The following is a 17,368-nucleotide window of genomic DNA, read 5'->3' on the forward strand; positions in this document are numbered from 1 at the left end:
TTTTTTTTTTTTTGCCTTTTGTCATTTTAATCATGCTGATGAATCAAGGCACTTCTGAGTATTTCTGTTTATTTAAAACCCATTGTAGATGTTCTATTACAGTCTGTCAGAGGGGAAATATGAATTTATTAACTTGAAAATTGTAACATCCTCATGGTGAGCTTGGAAAATAGGCTTCAATCAGCAACACTTCTCAAGCCTATGTTTGAAACAGTGCCCTCTCTGCCTGGCATTGTAGCCACTTGTATGCGCATCTGTCTCCTTGTGTGGAAATTGCCTTTTTAGGCCATGTGTTCCCTAGGCCCGACATGGTGACATGGTGCCTGGGCCATGTTAGGTGCTTAGTTACTGTTTCTGAAATGGACTAGACTGGAACCTGTGCTGGGAAGATTGCATACTGCCACATTCACCCAAGCTCTGCTCTGGGAGAGGCACCCAGTCACCCCATCAGAGACAGCAAATCATGCTGCTTGCTCAGCACACAGCTGTTGAGCATCTAACATGTGTCATTATGTTAGATAACGTAGTTATGTTAGATGCCGGGTGCAACAGCAGTTCAGGCACAGCACCAATTCCAGGGAGTTCACAGACATGTGGGGGCAACAACCAGAAACAACCAGCCAGAGTGCAGTTTAAGAAGCACAAGACAGAGGAGGGAAGAGGGCCACAGGGCCACCAAGGAGGGCTCCAGGTTAGGGGGTGACACCAGCCTCGGGGAGGCACTCAGTACCAGGGGTTTGCTGGGTGGGGGATGGCTCAGGCCCTCAGGGCACACTTCCAGAGCCTTTCTAGATTGACTTACTCTGCAGTTGTCCTTACAGGGCCTGTGCTAGCAGTGAGACCGAGAGTGAAGCTGGAGACATCATGGACCAGCAGTTCGAAGAGATGAACAACAAGCTTAACTCTGTCACTGACCCCACTGGCTTTCTGCGGATGGTTCGCCGCAACAATCTTTTCAACAGGTGCGTGCCGACTCAGCCTCCCAGGCCTGGTTGCCGGATAACATGCTTCCCAAACAGCAGACAGATGCCAGACAGAGCAGTGCCACCTACTTCTGTCAGTAACCTGTGGGCCAAACACCTGAGATTGAGGGAGGACAGGGAGAGCAGGGATGCCAGCCTTCTTAGAGGGAGGACTTGTACAGACCCAAGCCCACCCATCTACCCTGAGGCCCAGTCTCCCTATTACTTCACCAAATAAGCCTTCATGGCTTTAAGATGAGTCACGGTTGAATTACCAACCAGCACACCCCTGTATCTTTTTATCAAGGTTGATAGCTGCACTATATCCAGATAAATGGGAGCAGGCAGTTGAGGTTGAGGAGTACCTGTCCTGCTTTCATTTGGTTGCCTGGCCACACCTGGGAGTCACATTTTGATAGAACTTTCCAGAAAGACATCTCAGATTCTCAGGTCCTTGACTTGAAAGGTCAGCAGGTCGAGCCTGGAACACAGAAGGGAAGTGACTGTGCACTGGGTGGAGGCAGCCCCTGCCTGGCAAGCCCTGTTGTGTGGGGCATGGTATGCCCTGTCTGCTTCTCCTGCAGGCCCTGGTTTCCTCTCGTTATTGTGTTGTCGGGGTGACAAATGTGTGTTTACTTTCCCAGGGGCAAGCTGAATGGGATGGGAGCCAAGGGCCAGGGGTGTGGGAATTGGCAGCTTCTTTGAAGGAGACTAAAACTTCAGGCTGGTTCATCTCCAGGTCCTCCTTCGTCCCTACCACTTCACACACGTTCTGCACAGCTTTTAGTTTTGTGTGGGGCCATGAGCAGGGGGAGGAGGCACAGGACCAGGCCTGGGATCATGTCCTCTTCACCCAACATCTCGGCCTGTGAAGTACGTGACTCTTGACTGCCAGGTGATGCCATCATGGTTGGGAACTACAGTGCATAGGACTCAGGTTCTGATTTTGCTGCTTGCCAGCTGTGAGAACACGTCAGCCTATTCCTCACTGCTAAGATGAGGACCAGCTTCCTACCTTGCAGTTTTCCCTTAACATGAGTATTAAAGGGGCTTATGTATAAATAACACACTGACAGGCTTCCTAATGCATAGAAGGCACTACATACATGGTGGCTTTCTACTATTTTGAGTAAATTGGGAAGCACAGTGCTAAGCTTGAATTCTTCAGATAAGATGGGTGGATAACTTGAGAAAGTCTGAAATTTGTATGCAGCAGGTGGTAGCCACCTAGGGAGTGGCCTCACCTGCTCTTCTTCCGATCTCACCTCATGTCTTTCGTATAAGAGAATGCCAAAGACAGGCCATGAGGCCTCCGGGGCCCACCTAATCATAGGCCTGCCAGCAGTCAGGAACCCCTCCTCCAGGGCTCTGGGCATACAGTAAGGAAGGGTCAAACCAGGTATGTTCATCATCGCCAGGTAGGAGGTGGTATGAATTTTGGATCATGAAGCTGCTCATTTTGGGAAAATGGCTTTTGTCCTTTAGATCTGTTTTGACATAGGTCCTGTGAGCATAATACTATGGATTGATTTGTTGGTTCATTTAAACAATGTAATCTCAGCAGAGGACTGGGCCAGCCTCAAGGCTGGGTGGGGAGCCTGAGCCTTGCTGCCCACTGCTCTGTGCTTAGCTCCTTCAGCAGCATCCACAGACACTTCCAATCCTCACCTTCTAGAGGCTTCTGAGGGCAGACTGTATGAGGAAAACAGCCCATGTTTCTTCAGCTTCAGCATAGCAAGCCCATAAGGCCTAGGACAGTGTGTCATGCTGAGTGCTCTCTGCTGCTTTCCTAATGAACCCAGAAAGGAGGTTCTGGCTTCCATCCAAGGGGAGCAGAGTTACAGGAGGGACCACAGAGGCAAAGGGTCCTTGTCAGCTAGAACACTGCAGGCCCTTACAAACTTCCAGTCTAGCCTTGCATTTTAGGGCTGAGGGGCCCACGCAGACCAAGGGCTGGAGACCTGCATAGGAGCAGGTGCCAAAGCTGATTTCAGGTCATGCCTCCCAGCTGTCCTCCCAGCCTGTGCCTTCCCACATCCCCTGTACCTTGAGGGCTGCCAAGTGTACTGCCCTGCCATGTCCTAGGATCCCAGGCCCCATCTCTGCCCCTTCCACACCCAGCGATCTCATCGAGGAGGTGAGCTGGTTTGCCACTGAACAGCAATGGCTAAGAAGTGACTTTTCTTCAGGCTCCTGATACTAAGGGCTTGCAGAGCACTTGTCCTCTGGAGCTGGCAAAGGTGAAGTGGAAGCAGCCATGTGTGTCAGGTCTGATGCACCGGAGCAGCACCAGCTCCCCTCCCTGGGGCTTTCCAGCAGGGTGATTCATGGATTCTTTGGCCTTTTTGTTCTGGGATGGTTTGCTGGACTGCTTTGGCAATGCGGCTGCCACAGCTTGTGCACGTCAAGTGAGACTTGGCATTGGAGTCTTCTCTCCTGCCACTCCAGGACTTGCTCTTTATTCTGTTTTTGATTCTTAGGTCTCCACAACCACTATTTTTCCTTTTGCCTATACATGTTGGTGGAAAACACATTTACATGAGCACAGGACAGGTGCCACTAATGAGATAAAACAAGGACTCTGCTCTTGTTTAGCACCTTGACCCTGGTGCAGGCCCGCATGACAGAGCAGCAGCCCTCAGAGAGGCCTCTGCCCTGCATCCTGCAGAATGCTTTAAAGTTGTTCTGGGGGCTGCAAGGCCAGTGTCCATGGTGTGTGTGTGCATGTGTGTGTGTGTGCATGCACACAGCTGAACCTGGGGGCAGTCAGATCATAATTGCTACAAGAAAGAGGAGGAAGAACAGGACAGCTTTTGACTGCATCCTGGATTCAGGGTTCCAGGGTGGCACTATGGCATTGACGGTGTGCCCATCCAGGATCGGTTAGGACCAGTTTCCAGAGAAATGTTGATTTCTACCACTGGCACAATACACATGTTAGGTCTTTATTTTTCCATACTTATGGCTATGTGTGTGACAAGGTGTGCAGAGGGCCTTCCCTGTTGTCCAGAAGTGGGTGGCCAGAGCCTAAACAGAAGACAAAGAAGTATTGTGTCCACTTTCTAAAGAGAGGTGCCACAAAGGGCCATAGCCCTCCCTCAGGTTTCTGTAACCTCTAGCTAGCACCCCAGCCACACATCTGCCACCTCTAAAAGAAGACTGTTGGGGAAATCGGCAAGTGAGACATCTGGGCCTGGTGGGAGTCCTCCAAGAGAATTCCCCACAAAGGCTGAGGTCCTGCAAGAAGAGAGGAGAGGTGTTATCATCCCATCGAAACCAGCCTCCTATGACCGTGGGGCAGGTGGAGGGGAACCTCAAGGAGGGCCCAGCGAGGGTGGGCGGGCCACAGTATGGTCTGTGCATCCATGTCTAGTGTGGTTCCAGCATAGGCCTTTCCAGATGGTTGCATCACAGGGGCTCAGCCATTTGCTGCTTCCCCACCGAAGAGGCTGCTTCCTGGGCAGATGTACCTCAGCAGTGAGAGTTCTGGGATGTGCAGGATGTGGTAGGGCTGGAAGGGTGCCCCCCAGATCTGGTTGCCCTGTGTTGGGACAGGAGCAGGGCCCTCAGAGTACTTGGTCATGTGTCCTTCCAGGGAGTCACGTGATTCCTCTACCACCCACCCTCAACCCCAGAGACTCAGGCCTAGGCCGTGGGGAGGAGGAGTGTTCCAGAGCCCGCCCTGCCCTCCAAATCCATGACCAAAAGCTTGACCTGTCGGGGAGGCAAGATGGGATGAGGGGTACACTGCAGAAGAAACTGGAGACCCTTTCTGCCCCAGATTCCTAGAGGCACGGGGAAGAGCAGTGACTAGAGAGAAATAAAGCTGACTCCATAAGGTCAGCCCGGTCAGTCTGCCGGAAATCATGCAAACCTGTGTCCATGTCTGCATTTGTATCATGCGTGTGTCTGCACAGACACATGATTGTGGTTCTTTATAAACGTTCGTATTGCACCTGCCTCCGGCACTTCCTGGAAGCAGGCTGCAGCAATGCCACAGACGTCTGCAGTAGACTGGGGGGCCCTACACAGACGGTGTGGCTATCCCTGTGTTCTGAATGTCTAGGCATTTTTCTGTGGTGTGGCACGTAGTGGGGGGTAGGTTTGGGCTCTGGGGCCAGGCGCATCTGGATTTGGGACCTCTCATTAGTGGGTGACCTTGCGCCTTTTGTTTTTTCATTTGGAAAATGAGGATAATAATAGAAGTTGTTATGAGGATGCCATCAATGTGGTGATGGATAAACAGTGTAGTAAGCAGTTTCCCCACCTGGGCTTGAAGTTTCGTTTCATTTCTTTTCTTTTCTCTTTTTTTCTTTTCTTTTCCTTTTCTTTATAAGATTTCTTTATTTGAGAGACAGAGTGCAAGTGGTGGGAGGAGCAGAGGGAAAGGAGAAGAGAGAATCCTCAAGCAGAGTTCCCACTGTGTGTAGAGCCCAATGCAAGGCTTGATCCCAGGACCCTGAGATCATGACTTGAGCCAAAATCAAGAGTCAGGCACTCAACCAACTCAGCCAGCCAGGTTCCCCTGGGTCTGAGACTTCTATGGCTCCAAAAGCCGTTTTTGTGTGTGGTGAGGTAGGGTAGGGTATCTCTACCCCAGAACCTGATTGGATAATTTGATGCTTCCTCACGTTACAGCCTCTCTCTGGCTACCAAATACCAGAGAGATTTGAATAAATGCAGAATAGTAACCCGACTAAATGTCTGTAACGGCCATGGCCCTGCCCTTGAGCCTCAAGGTTTCACACTCAGCTTCTGGCTGCTGTCCTACCAGCCTTGTCCTCTGTTCTTTGGTAGTGGCTCTCTGGCTCTGGGCCAGAACTATGTCCTCTCCTTTTGGCACCAACAAGAAAGGTGAAGTAGTCTCCCCAACCCTGACCCAGGCCAGCTCACCTGTTGCCCCCACACAGTGGCAATTCTGGGCAGGGGCCTTCCTGCCCAGGGCTGTTCCTTCCAGGTGGATCCAGTCACCAGGCCTTAGGCAGGAGCCCCTGTCTCAGCATCCAACTGATCAGTAGGCACAAGCCAACAAGCCTGTCCTCAGGGGCCCTTCCTGTCCCAATGCACTGCCTCAAGGCATCTGCCAGGTTGGCCACTTGTGTGCTACCTGCCCCCTCCAGTCTGTGCTTCTCTGTGGGCAGCACAAATCCAAATGAGGTGCAGATGTGACATTAGGAAGGCTCTATCAAAAGTCACTTTAAGATCCTGTCTGTTGAGCAGTGACAAGTTTATTTGGAATGCACAAAGATTCCCGACAGGTTACCCCTAACTATCAAGCTTACCAATATATATTATAAGGTACCATTTAATTTATAAATAATGTTTTTTTTTTTTACCACTTTTTTATTCACTTTCTTGTTCCAGAACTTATTTAGGATGGTTTACCAAAACATACAGATGTCAAAGATCATAGAAACAAGAAATAAATGGATGAGAAAGTCAAGATAGAAGGAAAATAAAGGTAGAAGAGAGGGAGTAAAACTTATATACGGAACATGTGCCGATAAGCACCAGCCACAGCAGAGAGGTCAGCCCAGACCCAGACTCACTGACTCACAGTCCGCCTTTTAGCAGAGTCGTCAGGTGCTTCACACAGAAATGCTGCTCCACCTTTGCCGGAAGCCCACATCCAGTGCAGTGCCTAATGGACACTGAGGCTGAGGACGAGCCTGCCCAGCGGCTCTTCCTGCATTCCCCATAACCGCCAGGCTACCTCCACCCCCAGTGATCTCTCTTCCTAAATGCAAGTCACTGCCAAGACCTGCCAGGTCAAACCTGTAACATTTATGGGCTCCATTCCTGTCTATTCCCACTGCTACGACCCTTCCTGGAGACTCACTGTCCCCCTGACATGGCCATTTAATGTGATCCTAGGAGCACGCTTGGCAAGGTCATCGACGTTCAGCAGGGTTAGTGGCTCCAGTCTCCCATCTTATCAGCACAGAGCAGGACTTGGCCCCCCACTGGCTGAGCCTTCATCACCCATGCTGCTGTCCTCACCAACCACCCAGCCTGCAGGCCACTGGTCTCCGCTGTCCTGCACTGGCTGGAGCATAATTCTGATCACCTTCTCACTTGGGGTCCCAGGGAACAAGTTGAAATGGCAGAGCTTGGTGTTTGAATCCCCACGGCCTGGCTCTGCCACTCTTCCCACTTCCGATTGCATTCTCCTTTACCCTCTGTCCTATCCAGAAGGGACCCTAGACCTGCCCTTGCCTACCTCAGAGCCTTGGCTTGGGTGGGACATAGCCAGGGAGGGCTTTCCTCTGGGGTGCTATCTCCAGTGGCCCCATTCACAAATCCATGGTATATTGCCCTAAGTAGGATACTTTTCTCCTCTGAAATTCCCTGGCACTCTGTCAAGAAGGGAGCCATTGCCTTTCACCTCGCATTTTTATTTATTTATTTATTTATTTATTTATTTATTTATTTATTTATTTATTTATTTTCATGTCCATGCCCGGTCATGTCCCAGGCTGTACCCTCCTCCAAGGCTGCACCACATCTGATTTCTTTCTGTATCCCCCAGGGTGCCTTGTTACATGCCTTGCGTTAAGTGGGTGCAGGCACTTACTTGTTCATTAGTGAAGGAAGGGAGGAAGGAAGAAAGGGAGGGAGGGAGGCAGGCAGGCTGGTCAGGACTGAGATAGACATTAACTAATAACAATGGCAGTGATGATGATGATGATGATCGTGGTGAATGTCTGTTGATTACTTACCAAGAACCCAGCAGTGTGCTAAGTGCTTTACATGTATTATTTTAGCCAATCCCTACAAAAGACATGAGGGGAACAGTTGTAACCCTCTCTTAAGGACAAGGGCCCTGAGGCTCAGAGAAATTAAATTAGTTGCTCAGGGTGACACAGCTAGTAAGTGACAGAGCCAGCATTAGGATCCAGATCTGCCAGTCTCCAAAGACAGTGCTCTGGCCTTCAGATCCCCACCCATCTAACACCCCTGCCAAATGATCATAGCCTTTGCTTAAACTCCTCCAGTGACAGGGAGCTCACTTCCTCCTGAGTTGGTGCTTTCTGTCTTTGGACAACACTAGGACAGCTCTAGAGGTTCTTTATGAGCCAGTAGGTGAGACCCTATAGGTTTGTTGGGTACAAGGGAGGCAGACATGTTTGACTCAAATTGTGTATAGGTGCAAGGCCCTCTGGAAAGGGTTTTCCTATGTTGCTGGACATGCATTAGCTAGACAGGCCACCACACACAGGATCATCTCTCCTTCTCTCCATCCCTGAGTACATGATAAGCCTGTCCCCCACTGACAGCCTGGCTTGGGCCATCTGTCCCAACTCCTGAGTGGTCAGGAAGTAAAGCCTATGCAAGGCTGGCCTGGGCATCAGCTTTTCCCAAGGCAGCAATCTGAAAGGTTTGGCGGTGGAGCCTCATGCACATTACAACAAAGAGCCAATGGCCACAGCAAAGTGCCCTGAGTGGGCAGAGGCTGTGACTCCTCTTGGTAGAAGTTTGTGCCACAGCGCCTCACCTGGGCCTGAACGTGCTGACAAACAGACCATTGTGGGAGAGCCCAAGAGCAAGAGGAGAGAGGCCACGTGCTGCCCTAGACTGGTTCTCGAGCGAAAGGGAGCCAGCATTGCTGGAAAAGTAGGGGTCCCTGCCCGAGCCCACCCAGCCTCATGGCTCTTCTCCCGAGGAGGGAGCCAGAGCAGCAAGCCAGGCACTTGGTAATTAAGGAGGTGAGCGGGCAGCAAGCGCCGACAGCTTATTGAATAAGTACTTAAAATGCATTTGACAGCTTTCCTCTCCCAGAGGAGACAACCCTTCGTGGGAGGATGTTCAGCAGAGAGTCACTGAATGGTATCAGAGTCCTTTTTAAATTGAATTGAGGCATCTCTGGCTACTTGAATATAATGGATTTGCCAATTAATTTTTTCACTGGTACCTTAAACCCTGGGTGCTTGCTCAGAGCTCAGGCCAGCCCCGATCCCTCAGAAGATTCAGTTCACAGCTCCGAGCCCTGGAGGGCATTTTGAGGCATGCAGGGCTGAGAGCAGGGAGGAAGGAACCAAAGGGCTGGGCTCACTGTCTGAGCGCCCTGTTGGGGGCTCACCCAAGAACAGAGTTCGGCTCTGAGGAGGAAGACCCTGCTGACCAAGGTGGAGAGGTTCTCAGGGCCCGGGAGGAGCAGAGGCAGGACTCCCTCAGGACTAGGACGGGCAGCCTGGCTTACCTCTGTGGCTGTGAGCACACATGGTAAGCTGCCCGGACTGGCCATTAGAAAGTGAAAATGTCTGATAAAGACGTTCTGAGAAGGTGAGGAGCCATATGCCTGAGCCGCATGGGAAATACGGATGGAAAAGGCAGCCACGTTTAGAGGAAGCTCCCTGCTCAGGGAGCAGCCGCCTCCCTCCTCCCTGCCCCCAGCATGGCCTTGACCAGGAGGCAAAGTCCTGCTCACAGAGAGGCAGCGCTCTGGAAACTGGCACTCTGTGCAGTGTCTGCTGTGCTGGGGGAGAGGGTGCATTCCAGGTGAGGGTTTTGGAGCCAGAGATCAAAACAGCTCTAGGCCTCGGGCTCCCAGAGAACACAGGCCCCCCAGGCTGTAGGCTTCCTGTTGCCTGACTGTATCCAGAAGCAGAGGTCTGCCCTGACCTCGTGGCCTTAGGCAAGGAGCTTAATCCGGGGTCTCCATGTGCCCCTCTGTAACTGCAGAGGGGCTGGGCAGACGAGGTGAGGATTCCCGTGACCTACACACCTCATAGCCTGACTCTAGCCCACCCCGGAAACCGTCTGCATTGGTTAGTCCCCTACTCCCTCCTCTTCCCTCTCCCTGCTGTTCTAAAGATGTCATGGCTGCGTGTGCCCTGGGTGAGTGCCCCTGGCTCAGCTTACTCCACAGCCCCATGCCCAGAGAGACAGGGAGACCTCGAGTGCCTGGGGAGGAACTGAGAGCTCCAAGGCTCTCACTCCAAGGCTGCCTCAGGCCTTGCTTGGTCCTCAGGAAATTGTAAGCTCAGTCACCCCAGGTCACCCCAGGTCGGTGGCGGGGGAGGGGGCACTCAGTAAGCACACGCTGCCTGAAGGGCTGAACAGTCATTTTCCTTGGTAACTGAGGAGCAGAGCCTCAAAAATGCTAGTTCCTCCCTCCATCAGATTTGCCCCTTTGTGTTTTCATGCAATGGCACCTTGGCTAGCTGCTCCCCTGTGCTCTGCAGGGGCTCCTGCCTCCTCAGATCAGGGAGCCCTGTTCACAGTGTACCAGGGCCTGCCCGTGAAGGGCTGCTTGCCTCTGGATCCAGGTGTGCGTCAGGGAGAGCCACAGCCAGCCTGTTTGTATGAAGCTCTGGTTCCTCCCAGGACTGGGCTCTGGGTCATTGGTTCCTCTCTCCGTGCTGCAGAGACAGATGAGATCGAATCTCCCGGCCTTCCTGGAGTTGTCAAGTTTGAGCAGGGTGGGGGGCCCCTTTTAGTCTCTCCGGAGGGAGAGTCGGGCCCCTGCCCCCTCTATCCACATGCTCCCTCTGCTCCATCTTTGGATATGAAAGCATGAGAAGCCAGTGTGTATGTGGTGCGGTTGGGTGCTTAGTGCTCAGCTGTGTGCAGTGACCTAGGTCCCCTCCTCCAGGAGCCCGGGTGGGAGGGGTGACTGGCTTGGTGCCCACTCCGGGCTCTGTTCTGATGCGGACTTCTAGGAATGCAGCCCCCCCTTCACCTCCCCCCCCCCGCCCCCCGGGCAGGGCTGGTTCCCAACTGGCAGGCACACACACCAGCCCACACTGAGCCACAGCCCAGGCTGTGCCAATATCTGGGAGCCCGAGCAAGTCCGAGCACACCGGGTCTTCTGCAGGCCCATCCCAGTTATAAATCACCCTGCTTGGGGAATAGATCTCTTCATCCCTGAAGGGAGATTCATGAGCAGCCCGTGCCGCCCAGGCCGCCTGGTGTTTGTCATCATTCCAGAGACATAAACTACACCCCAGTGCCTCTGCCCTCCTCGGTAGCGCTTCACACATCATCTCCAGCTCTGCATTCTGTACGTGCAGGGGCCAGGCCGCTTCCGCCTTCCCTGTGGGCCTCCCTTCTCCCTGTGTCCTGGGCTTGCTCCCTTTCCTTTTCCCACTACCACACAGACAGTCATGCAGTGGAGAAAACGAATACTTCTCCAGAAGCAAATTAATAAAAATCATCTGAGGAATGAGCTAATAAAGACGGTGTGGTGTGAGAAAATCTCTTTGCCGAGAGCTAGGCTGTCAATTAGCCCCACGGGGTCCCTGGCGATAAATGGGCAGGCCTCGAGGAAAGGGGGCCAGTGCCACCTGCTGGAGCTTTGCAGTGGTGCAGCTGCGAATCCTGACCGCCTGGTTGCGCCCAGGAAGCTGGAAGCAGAGCAGCTCCCTGGAGAGGCTGCCTACTATCAGCTCCACCTGTGTGGACCCAGCAGCGGGGAGGGCAGGACCCAGCAACGGAGGGCGGTGTCGGAGGCAAGTGCTGGTGGCTCTGTGTGTCCTGAAGCCCGGGAGGAGCATGAAGCCCCTTCCCTCCCCTGCCAGGTGGGAGGCCTGCCTGGCTCCTGCTCTGCTCTTTGGCCTTGTACGGGTCTCTTCCTCTCTTGGAGCCTTAGTTTCTTACCTGAAAAGGAGAAACAACCAGGCGTCTCAGGCCCCTGAGAGAGGGTGTGGATGAGGCAGGCCTGGCAGGGGCCCAGATGTGCCCCTCCTGTGGCTCACGCTCCTGCCACGTGGGAATCCTCTGCACCTCCGTCAGTGCTCCCATTCTGAGAAGTGGCAGGCAGCTTTGTCTTAGAGTCAGATTTCTGAGGCAGAAAGAAGTCAGTCAGGCTGAAAGGTCCTGCAGAAGGCAAAGCAGCACAGTCACCAGATTCCCACCTTGGAGGCCCTCCAGCCCACTCCATGGCCATTCCTTCACAGTGTGGTGGCTGCACCAGGAAGGAGACAGGTGTGCCTGCAAGGAGGACTGTAGGAGGCTCCTCATCCCACACACCTGTTCACACCCACCTCCCACTGCCAGCGGGGGCTAAGAGCCTGGGAGACCTGCTGCCATTTGGCCGGGACTCTGATCCTCTCCACGGGGCATGCATCTGTAGTGCTCACTGTCCAGGGCAGATGGCAGCGCTTAAAAGCTGTGCTCACATGGGGTGAGCACAGGGAGGGCTGCCGAGCTTCAGGCTCCGGTGGCTGGACCAGTGTCTCACTCAGCGCAGGGATCCAAAGAGTTTCAGTGGATTCCTAGAGTGAGTCGACTTTTAATTTATTAAAACTAGAAGGTACCGGGTGCCTTGGTGGTTCAATTGGTTAAGCGGCTACCTTCAGCTCAAGTCACGACCCCAGGGTCCTGGGATTGAGCCCTACATTGGGTTCTGTGCTCAGCTGGGAGTCTGCTTGAGGATTTTCTCTCTCTCTCCCTATGCCTCTCCCTCTGCTCTCTCTCTCTCTCAAAGAGAAAATCAAAAATCTTAAAAAAAAAAAAAAAAACCCAAACTAGAAAAGATCTGCAAGGACATTAATCCAACCCTTTCATTTTACAAGCGAGAAGACAGTAGAAGAATGACCTGCTTGCCTGAGTCCCACGGCCAGTAGGTGACAGGCAGCCAGTCCACTGCTGTGGATAAGAATTCCAGGCTCAGGGCTAAGGAGCCAACTGCTTGGCTGTTTTGAATTACTGAAAATATCTTTATGCAGATGTCTAGGCAAATGTACCCCATAAATAGCTGTGGTAAAAACAGAAGCAACACATGAAAGGGAGCTTGTTGATTGCAGTCTGCACAGGGCAGCGGTGGCACCTAATGACTGGGGAAGTGAGGAAACCAGCAGCCACCACCACCGGGACCAGGGGACTGGCCTGAGACCCTCCCCCAACCTGTACCTCAGGAGGGCGCTGGGGTCCAAGGGACGCTCAGTCCCTCCTGGCCTTAGTTTGTCATGCTCCAGTTCTCCCCTTCCTGGGCCAGCTCTCCTGGGAGCTACTGCTGGGTCATGGGAGCCTGCCACAGAGGGGGCTTGGGTGCCAGCATCGGATGATGCCTCTCACTCAGGGAAAGACAGCTGAATGGATTTACTGTGACTTCAAATTATGGTTTCAGGTTTGTTTGTTTTTAAATATGAACTGAGTGTTTTGTGGGCTTTTTTTTTTTTTTTTTTTACTTCGAAAATGGTATCTCTAGGGATAGATGCCTGCCACTGAATAGAAACACAGATCAGAGGCTTGATCTCTGGAGCTTCCTGCCTGACAGTGTAGGAAGCCATGTGTCCAGGTCCAGGCTAGGCTGGTTGCGGTCAGGGCCCAGAAGCTCCAGAGATGGTTTTTCTATGGCCTGCCAGAGCTCGCAAGGGACTAGAATAAGAGTCAGCACTCACATGGCATTCAGGGGCAGAAATCAGCAAGTATCAATGATGTACCGGTGGGCTTGACAGCCTGGGGGAGAACAGAACAAAGTTAGGTGCCACAGGTTCAAACATGGGGCCTCTCCCCTGGTGGGTTTATGTGACCTGGGGGGCCAGGTCCTGGTTACTGAAGTCTGTACTACCTGGAAACAAGAGAGAGTGTCCCAGGAAACCTCCTTAGAGCAAACAGGTGCTTCGATTGACTGTATTTACCAACCCTGGTCAAAAGCATCTGATTGGTTCTGCATCAAGCTGGCCAGGGGTCAGAGTAGGGTGTCACATGGCTTTGCAGACCAGCCCTGGAGACCAGGTGGCAAGTTCTCAGGAAAGGTTATAGGTTGCAGATGGCTCTCCTCTGATCATGTCAGGGAAGGAATTAGCCTGGGGGAGGAGCTTCGTGATCAGGCAAGTGTGATGTTATGGAGGTGTGCGGCCTCCCCACAGCACCATCCCACAGCCCCAGGCACTCTGGTCCCTCTCTCCAGCATTTGTGCCTTTACCCACACTGTTCCCTCAGCGTGGAAAGCCCTTCTCTACCTTGTCCTCAGGCAGGCTCACTCGGATGATGGTGCCCACATCCAATGGCCCTCTTCCAGAAAGCTGTCCCTTGGCTCTGCCTGACCGGCAGTTGGTCAGTGTCTTGCGCTCTGAACTCTGCTGGAGCTGTCCCCTGTCCTCGCAGCCCATACAAAGACCCCACAGGCCTGCCCCAGCATAGGCAGGGGCACATGTGGAATAGGTTAGTGTTGTTGGTTCCTTTACATGCCTCTGGCACTTCATATGTTTCAATAAAAAGACACCATGGCCATCTGCACTTGCACTCTGAAATCTCAGCCTGTGGCCCACCCTCCTGTCCAGGCCCTTGTCTTACTTGCTGTCCCATCAGCTGAGACTCCCCATGACCTTTGGTGCTGGATGCTTTGCAGCCATTTCTCTAATCCTGACACTTTGTGCCTCTGGACAGCATTTCCCCTTTGTGCCCGCTCAGAAAACAAGACCTAGAGCCCCAGGCTGGGATTTGCACCCAGCATGCCTCCCGTATACCTCCCCAGCTCCCTAACTCCTTCCAGACATGTTCCTTCCCAGGCACTTCCTTGGCCACTTCCAGAAACCACATTTCTGCGCCTCACCCTGCAAGCAGTGTGCCCTGCGCAGGCCTTCAGGGTGGCCCCACCTGATGTCCTGTGCCCCGAGGACTCCACTCAGCCAGGAGGAATCAGATTGGCCCTGCATGTGGTACTAAGCTCTTACAGTAAGTGGTATCTTTGAGTCAACTGGAAGGACTCCACCACGCAGCTTGGATTATACTGGTTTCCTGCGACCCCAGAGGGGGGCTCATGGGGATATTCTAGAGCTGGGGTCTTTTTCTCTAGAAGAAGCTTTTTAGTTCAGAGCCTTGGGATTTGTGGAATGCCCCGTGAATCACGGGGAGCACCTGAGGCCACAGTGTTGAATGGGGATATGGCACTCCCTGGGGATGCCTGCAGCTGGAATCATCGCACTCAGGTGCCTCCTGTGGGGTTACGAGCCCCCCGTCCAGGCAGACACCTGTCCTGCTGCCCCGATGACGATGCGGGCTCCTGGGGCTGTGGTCTCTGCTGAGAATGTGAACCCACGTGGGCTCGTGACAGGCACTCTGAGCATTGCCAGAGCATTTCCTCTGGAGGGAGCATCTGCCCCCACCCCCCCTTCAGGGGACTGCTGCTCTTTGCAGTGTAGTCTGTGGAATTATGTGAGCCTCTGCATGTCACTCCGGGCTTATCTGTGCTTCGCTGGCTCTGATGGCAGAGACACGCCGCGGCCCCAGTCGCTTGTAATGACATGTTTCCTGAGCGAGTGAGACAGAGGGGCAGAGGCGAGCAGGCTCCCAGGCCTCCAAGCCCTGTGCTCTTCCTTCTCGTGCAGGGGCTGGGGGCTGCCGAGGCCGCTCAACAGCTTGGCTCCACACAGCCCTGGAATGTAGGTCAAGTGGGACATTTCTGAGAACACTGATAGAGTGGGGGGAAGCCAGGGGGTAGAAACTATTATACCTGGAAAACACAAATGGATCTTTCACATTGTTTCTTTAGACTGTCGTGGATCCTGGCCAGGCCCAGGAGGGATAACTGCCTTCTGGTCTTTTCTCAGGAAATGCTTAAGCTGCCACCACCAGCAGCCCAGAGTATTTACCAAAGCTTCGAGGTGCATCTCGTATGAGACCTGGTCTTTCCCCATAAGCGTCCTTGAGTACGTAGCCAAAACTCCAAAAATGTGCATAGTGTCTAAATCAAGGTTAAGAGACCACTGACTGTCCAGCAGCGATGCAGAGAACGTCCCCAGAGGCTGCGCTGAGGCCACACCAGCCGGTTGTGGGCAGGTTCAGAGGGAAGCATGGGGGGTGGCCTGGTGCCTTCAGTGGAAGTGGGCATGTTTCCTGCCTGCTGCGTCTTCTGCCCACCTGTGCTGTGTGCCCTCTGCAGGCCCCCAGGGCGGACAGCAGTGCCTGCGGCAGGGAGGCAGTGCTCAGGAAACATTCTTCTTTTTTTCTCTTCTTTTTTTAAAGATTTTATTTACTTACTTATTTTAGGGAGAGCGAGCAGGAGGAGGGGCAGAGGGAGAGGGAGATTCCCAAGCAGATTTTGTCCTGAGTGGGGAGCCCAATTCTGGGCTGGATCCCATGACCTGAGCTGAAACCAAGCTCAACTGACTGAGCCACCCCAGCACCCCAGGAAACACTTTCTAAGGGAATGAATGTTCTTGTCCTGCATTAGGAGTGTGAAATTTGGGGTCCTTGGGATCAAGAATGCCATCTGTGCTAATAAAACTGCCTGGCAACACCGAAGCATAAGCTACAATGCAAAGCAGAAGTCTCAGGCACGCTTGAGCGGATCCCCCAGACAGGGGCTGCCGGGCCAGGAGTCCTGCGGGGCCTTGTGCCGTGCCGAGGCTCAGACAGGTGCCTGGTGGCTGACCTGAGCCCTGGGTTGGGGCCAGCATACTCCTTGTCTTGCCCGTGGCTCCTGCCCAGAGATTAATTGGCCTTGGGACACTGTCCTCCCCATCAGCTTGGTGGCTGCTGCCGATTCTAATGGTCCTCACGTTTGCCTGCACACAATCGCTTCACACAAGGATGTAATTAAATCCTCTGAACAGCACTTTGGGACATTTGATTATGCAGAAAAACTCCATAGAAATGTAAGCTGTTGTGTGCAGCTGGTTTACCCTGCGGTTTCTGTCAGTGCTCACTGTTCTGTGACAATTACCTGAAAGGAAGGTGAAGCAGGTGAAGCCAGGAGGGAGGCCGGGCCGGGCTCTGCTGTGCAGCCCCTGAGCTGCCTCTTCAGGACTCCACAGGGAGCAGCACCCCCCCCCCCACTTGCCCCGCGTGTGCCCTGCTTACTCCCTTGGCCCTTCTCTCCCCAGGAGCTGCCAAAGCATGACGAGCTTGGTCAGCAACACCATGTCGCCGATCAAGGACGGGACCTCCTCTCTCCCCAGGAGGCAGAGCTCCTTTGCCAGGCCCCCACTCCGTGCTCTATATGACCTGCTCATAGCGCCCATGGAAGGGGTAAGTGCCCCCTGGGGCCCAGAGGCTTCTAGGCGTCAGGACACATTTGTTTACCGCTCAGTGCCCACATGTGCCCCTTAGATACAAAATGGGCTCCTGAGACAACCAGGGGTTTTCCAGAACACACATCTCTCTCCAGCTTCTCTGTGTTTGGAAGCGCATTTTCGGTTGGCTTCTGGTTAATGGGTGATGCCCTGGGCTCAGGTGTCGGGTTCAAGCCCTAGCTCTGTTCCTTTCCAGCCAGGCAGGTCTGGCCTCAGCTGCATCAGGTACACTATGAAGTGATGCCCTCCTCCCATCTTCTCATCAGTCTTTGGGGCCTAGGGAAGCGTGAGGTTGTGCCCATCTCAATGGGAACCATGCCATCCATGTGGGCCAAGAGCATATGGCAAGGGGGATGTGCCCATGACTCTGCTTTGCCCTGCTGGGAAGCCTTCCCCATCTCCTGCCTCTCATTTGAGGGTCTTGCCTGAGCAGCTCACACCAGG

General features: G+C 53.4%; 1 protein-coding gene across 3 annotated transcripts in view; it reads left to right on the forward strand.

Annotated features, from left to right (window-relative positions):
- TTC28 (tetratricopeptide repeat domain 28) overlaps positions 1–17,368 on the forward strand; it is a 616,175-nt gene that overhangs the window by 572,023 nt on the left and 26,784 nt on the right. For all 3 annotated transcript variants that reach the window (XM_041728768.1, XM_041728769.1, XM_041728770.1), the window contains 2 exons: positions 822–962; positions 16,736–16,880. In XM_041728768.1, the coding sequence (XP_041584702.1) occupies positions 822–962; positions 16,736–16,880 (286 nt within the window). The remainder of the gene's footprint in view (positions 1–821; positions 963–16,735; positions 16,881–17,368) is intronic.

Source organism: Vulpes lagopus, chromosome 14 (genome assembly GCF_018345385.1).
Source record: "Vulpes lagopus strain Blue_001 chromosome 14, ASM1834538v1, whole genome shotgun sequence".
NCBI lineage: Eukaryota > Metazoa > Chordata > Mammalia > Carnivora > Canidae > Vulpes > Vulpes lagopus.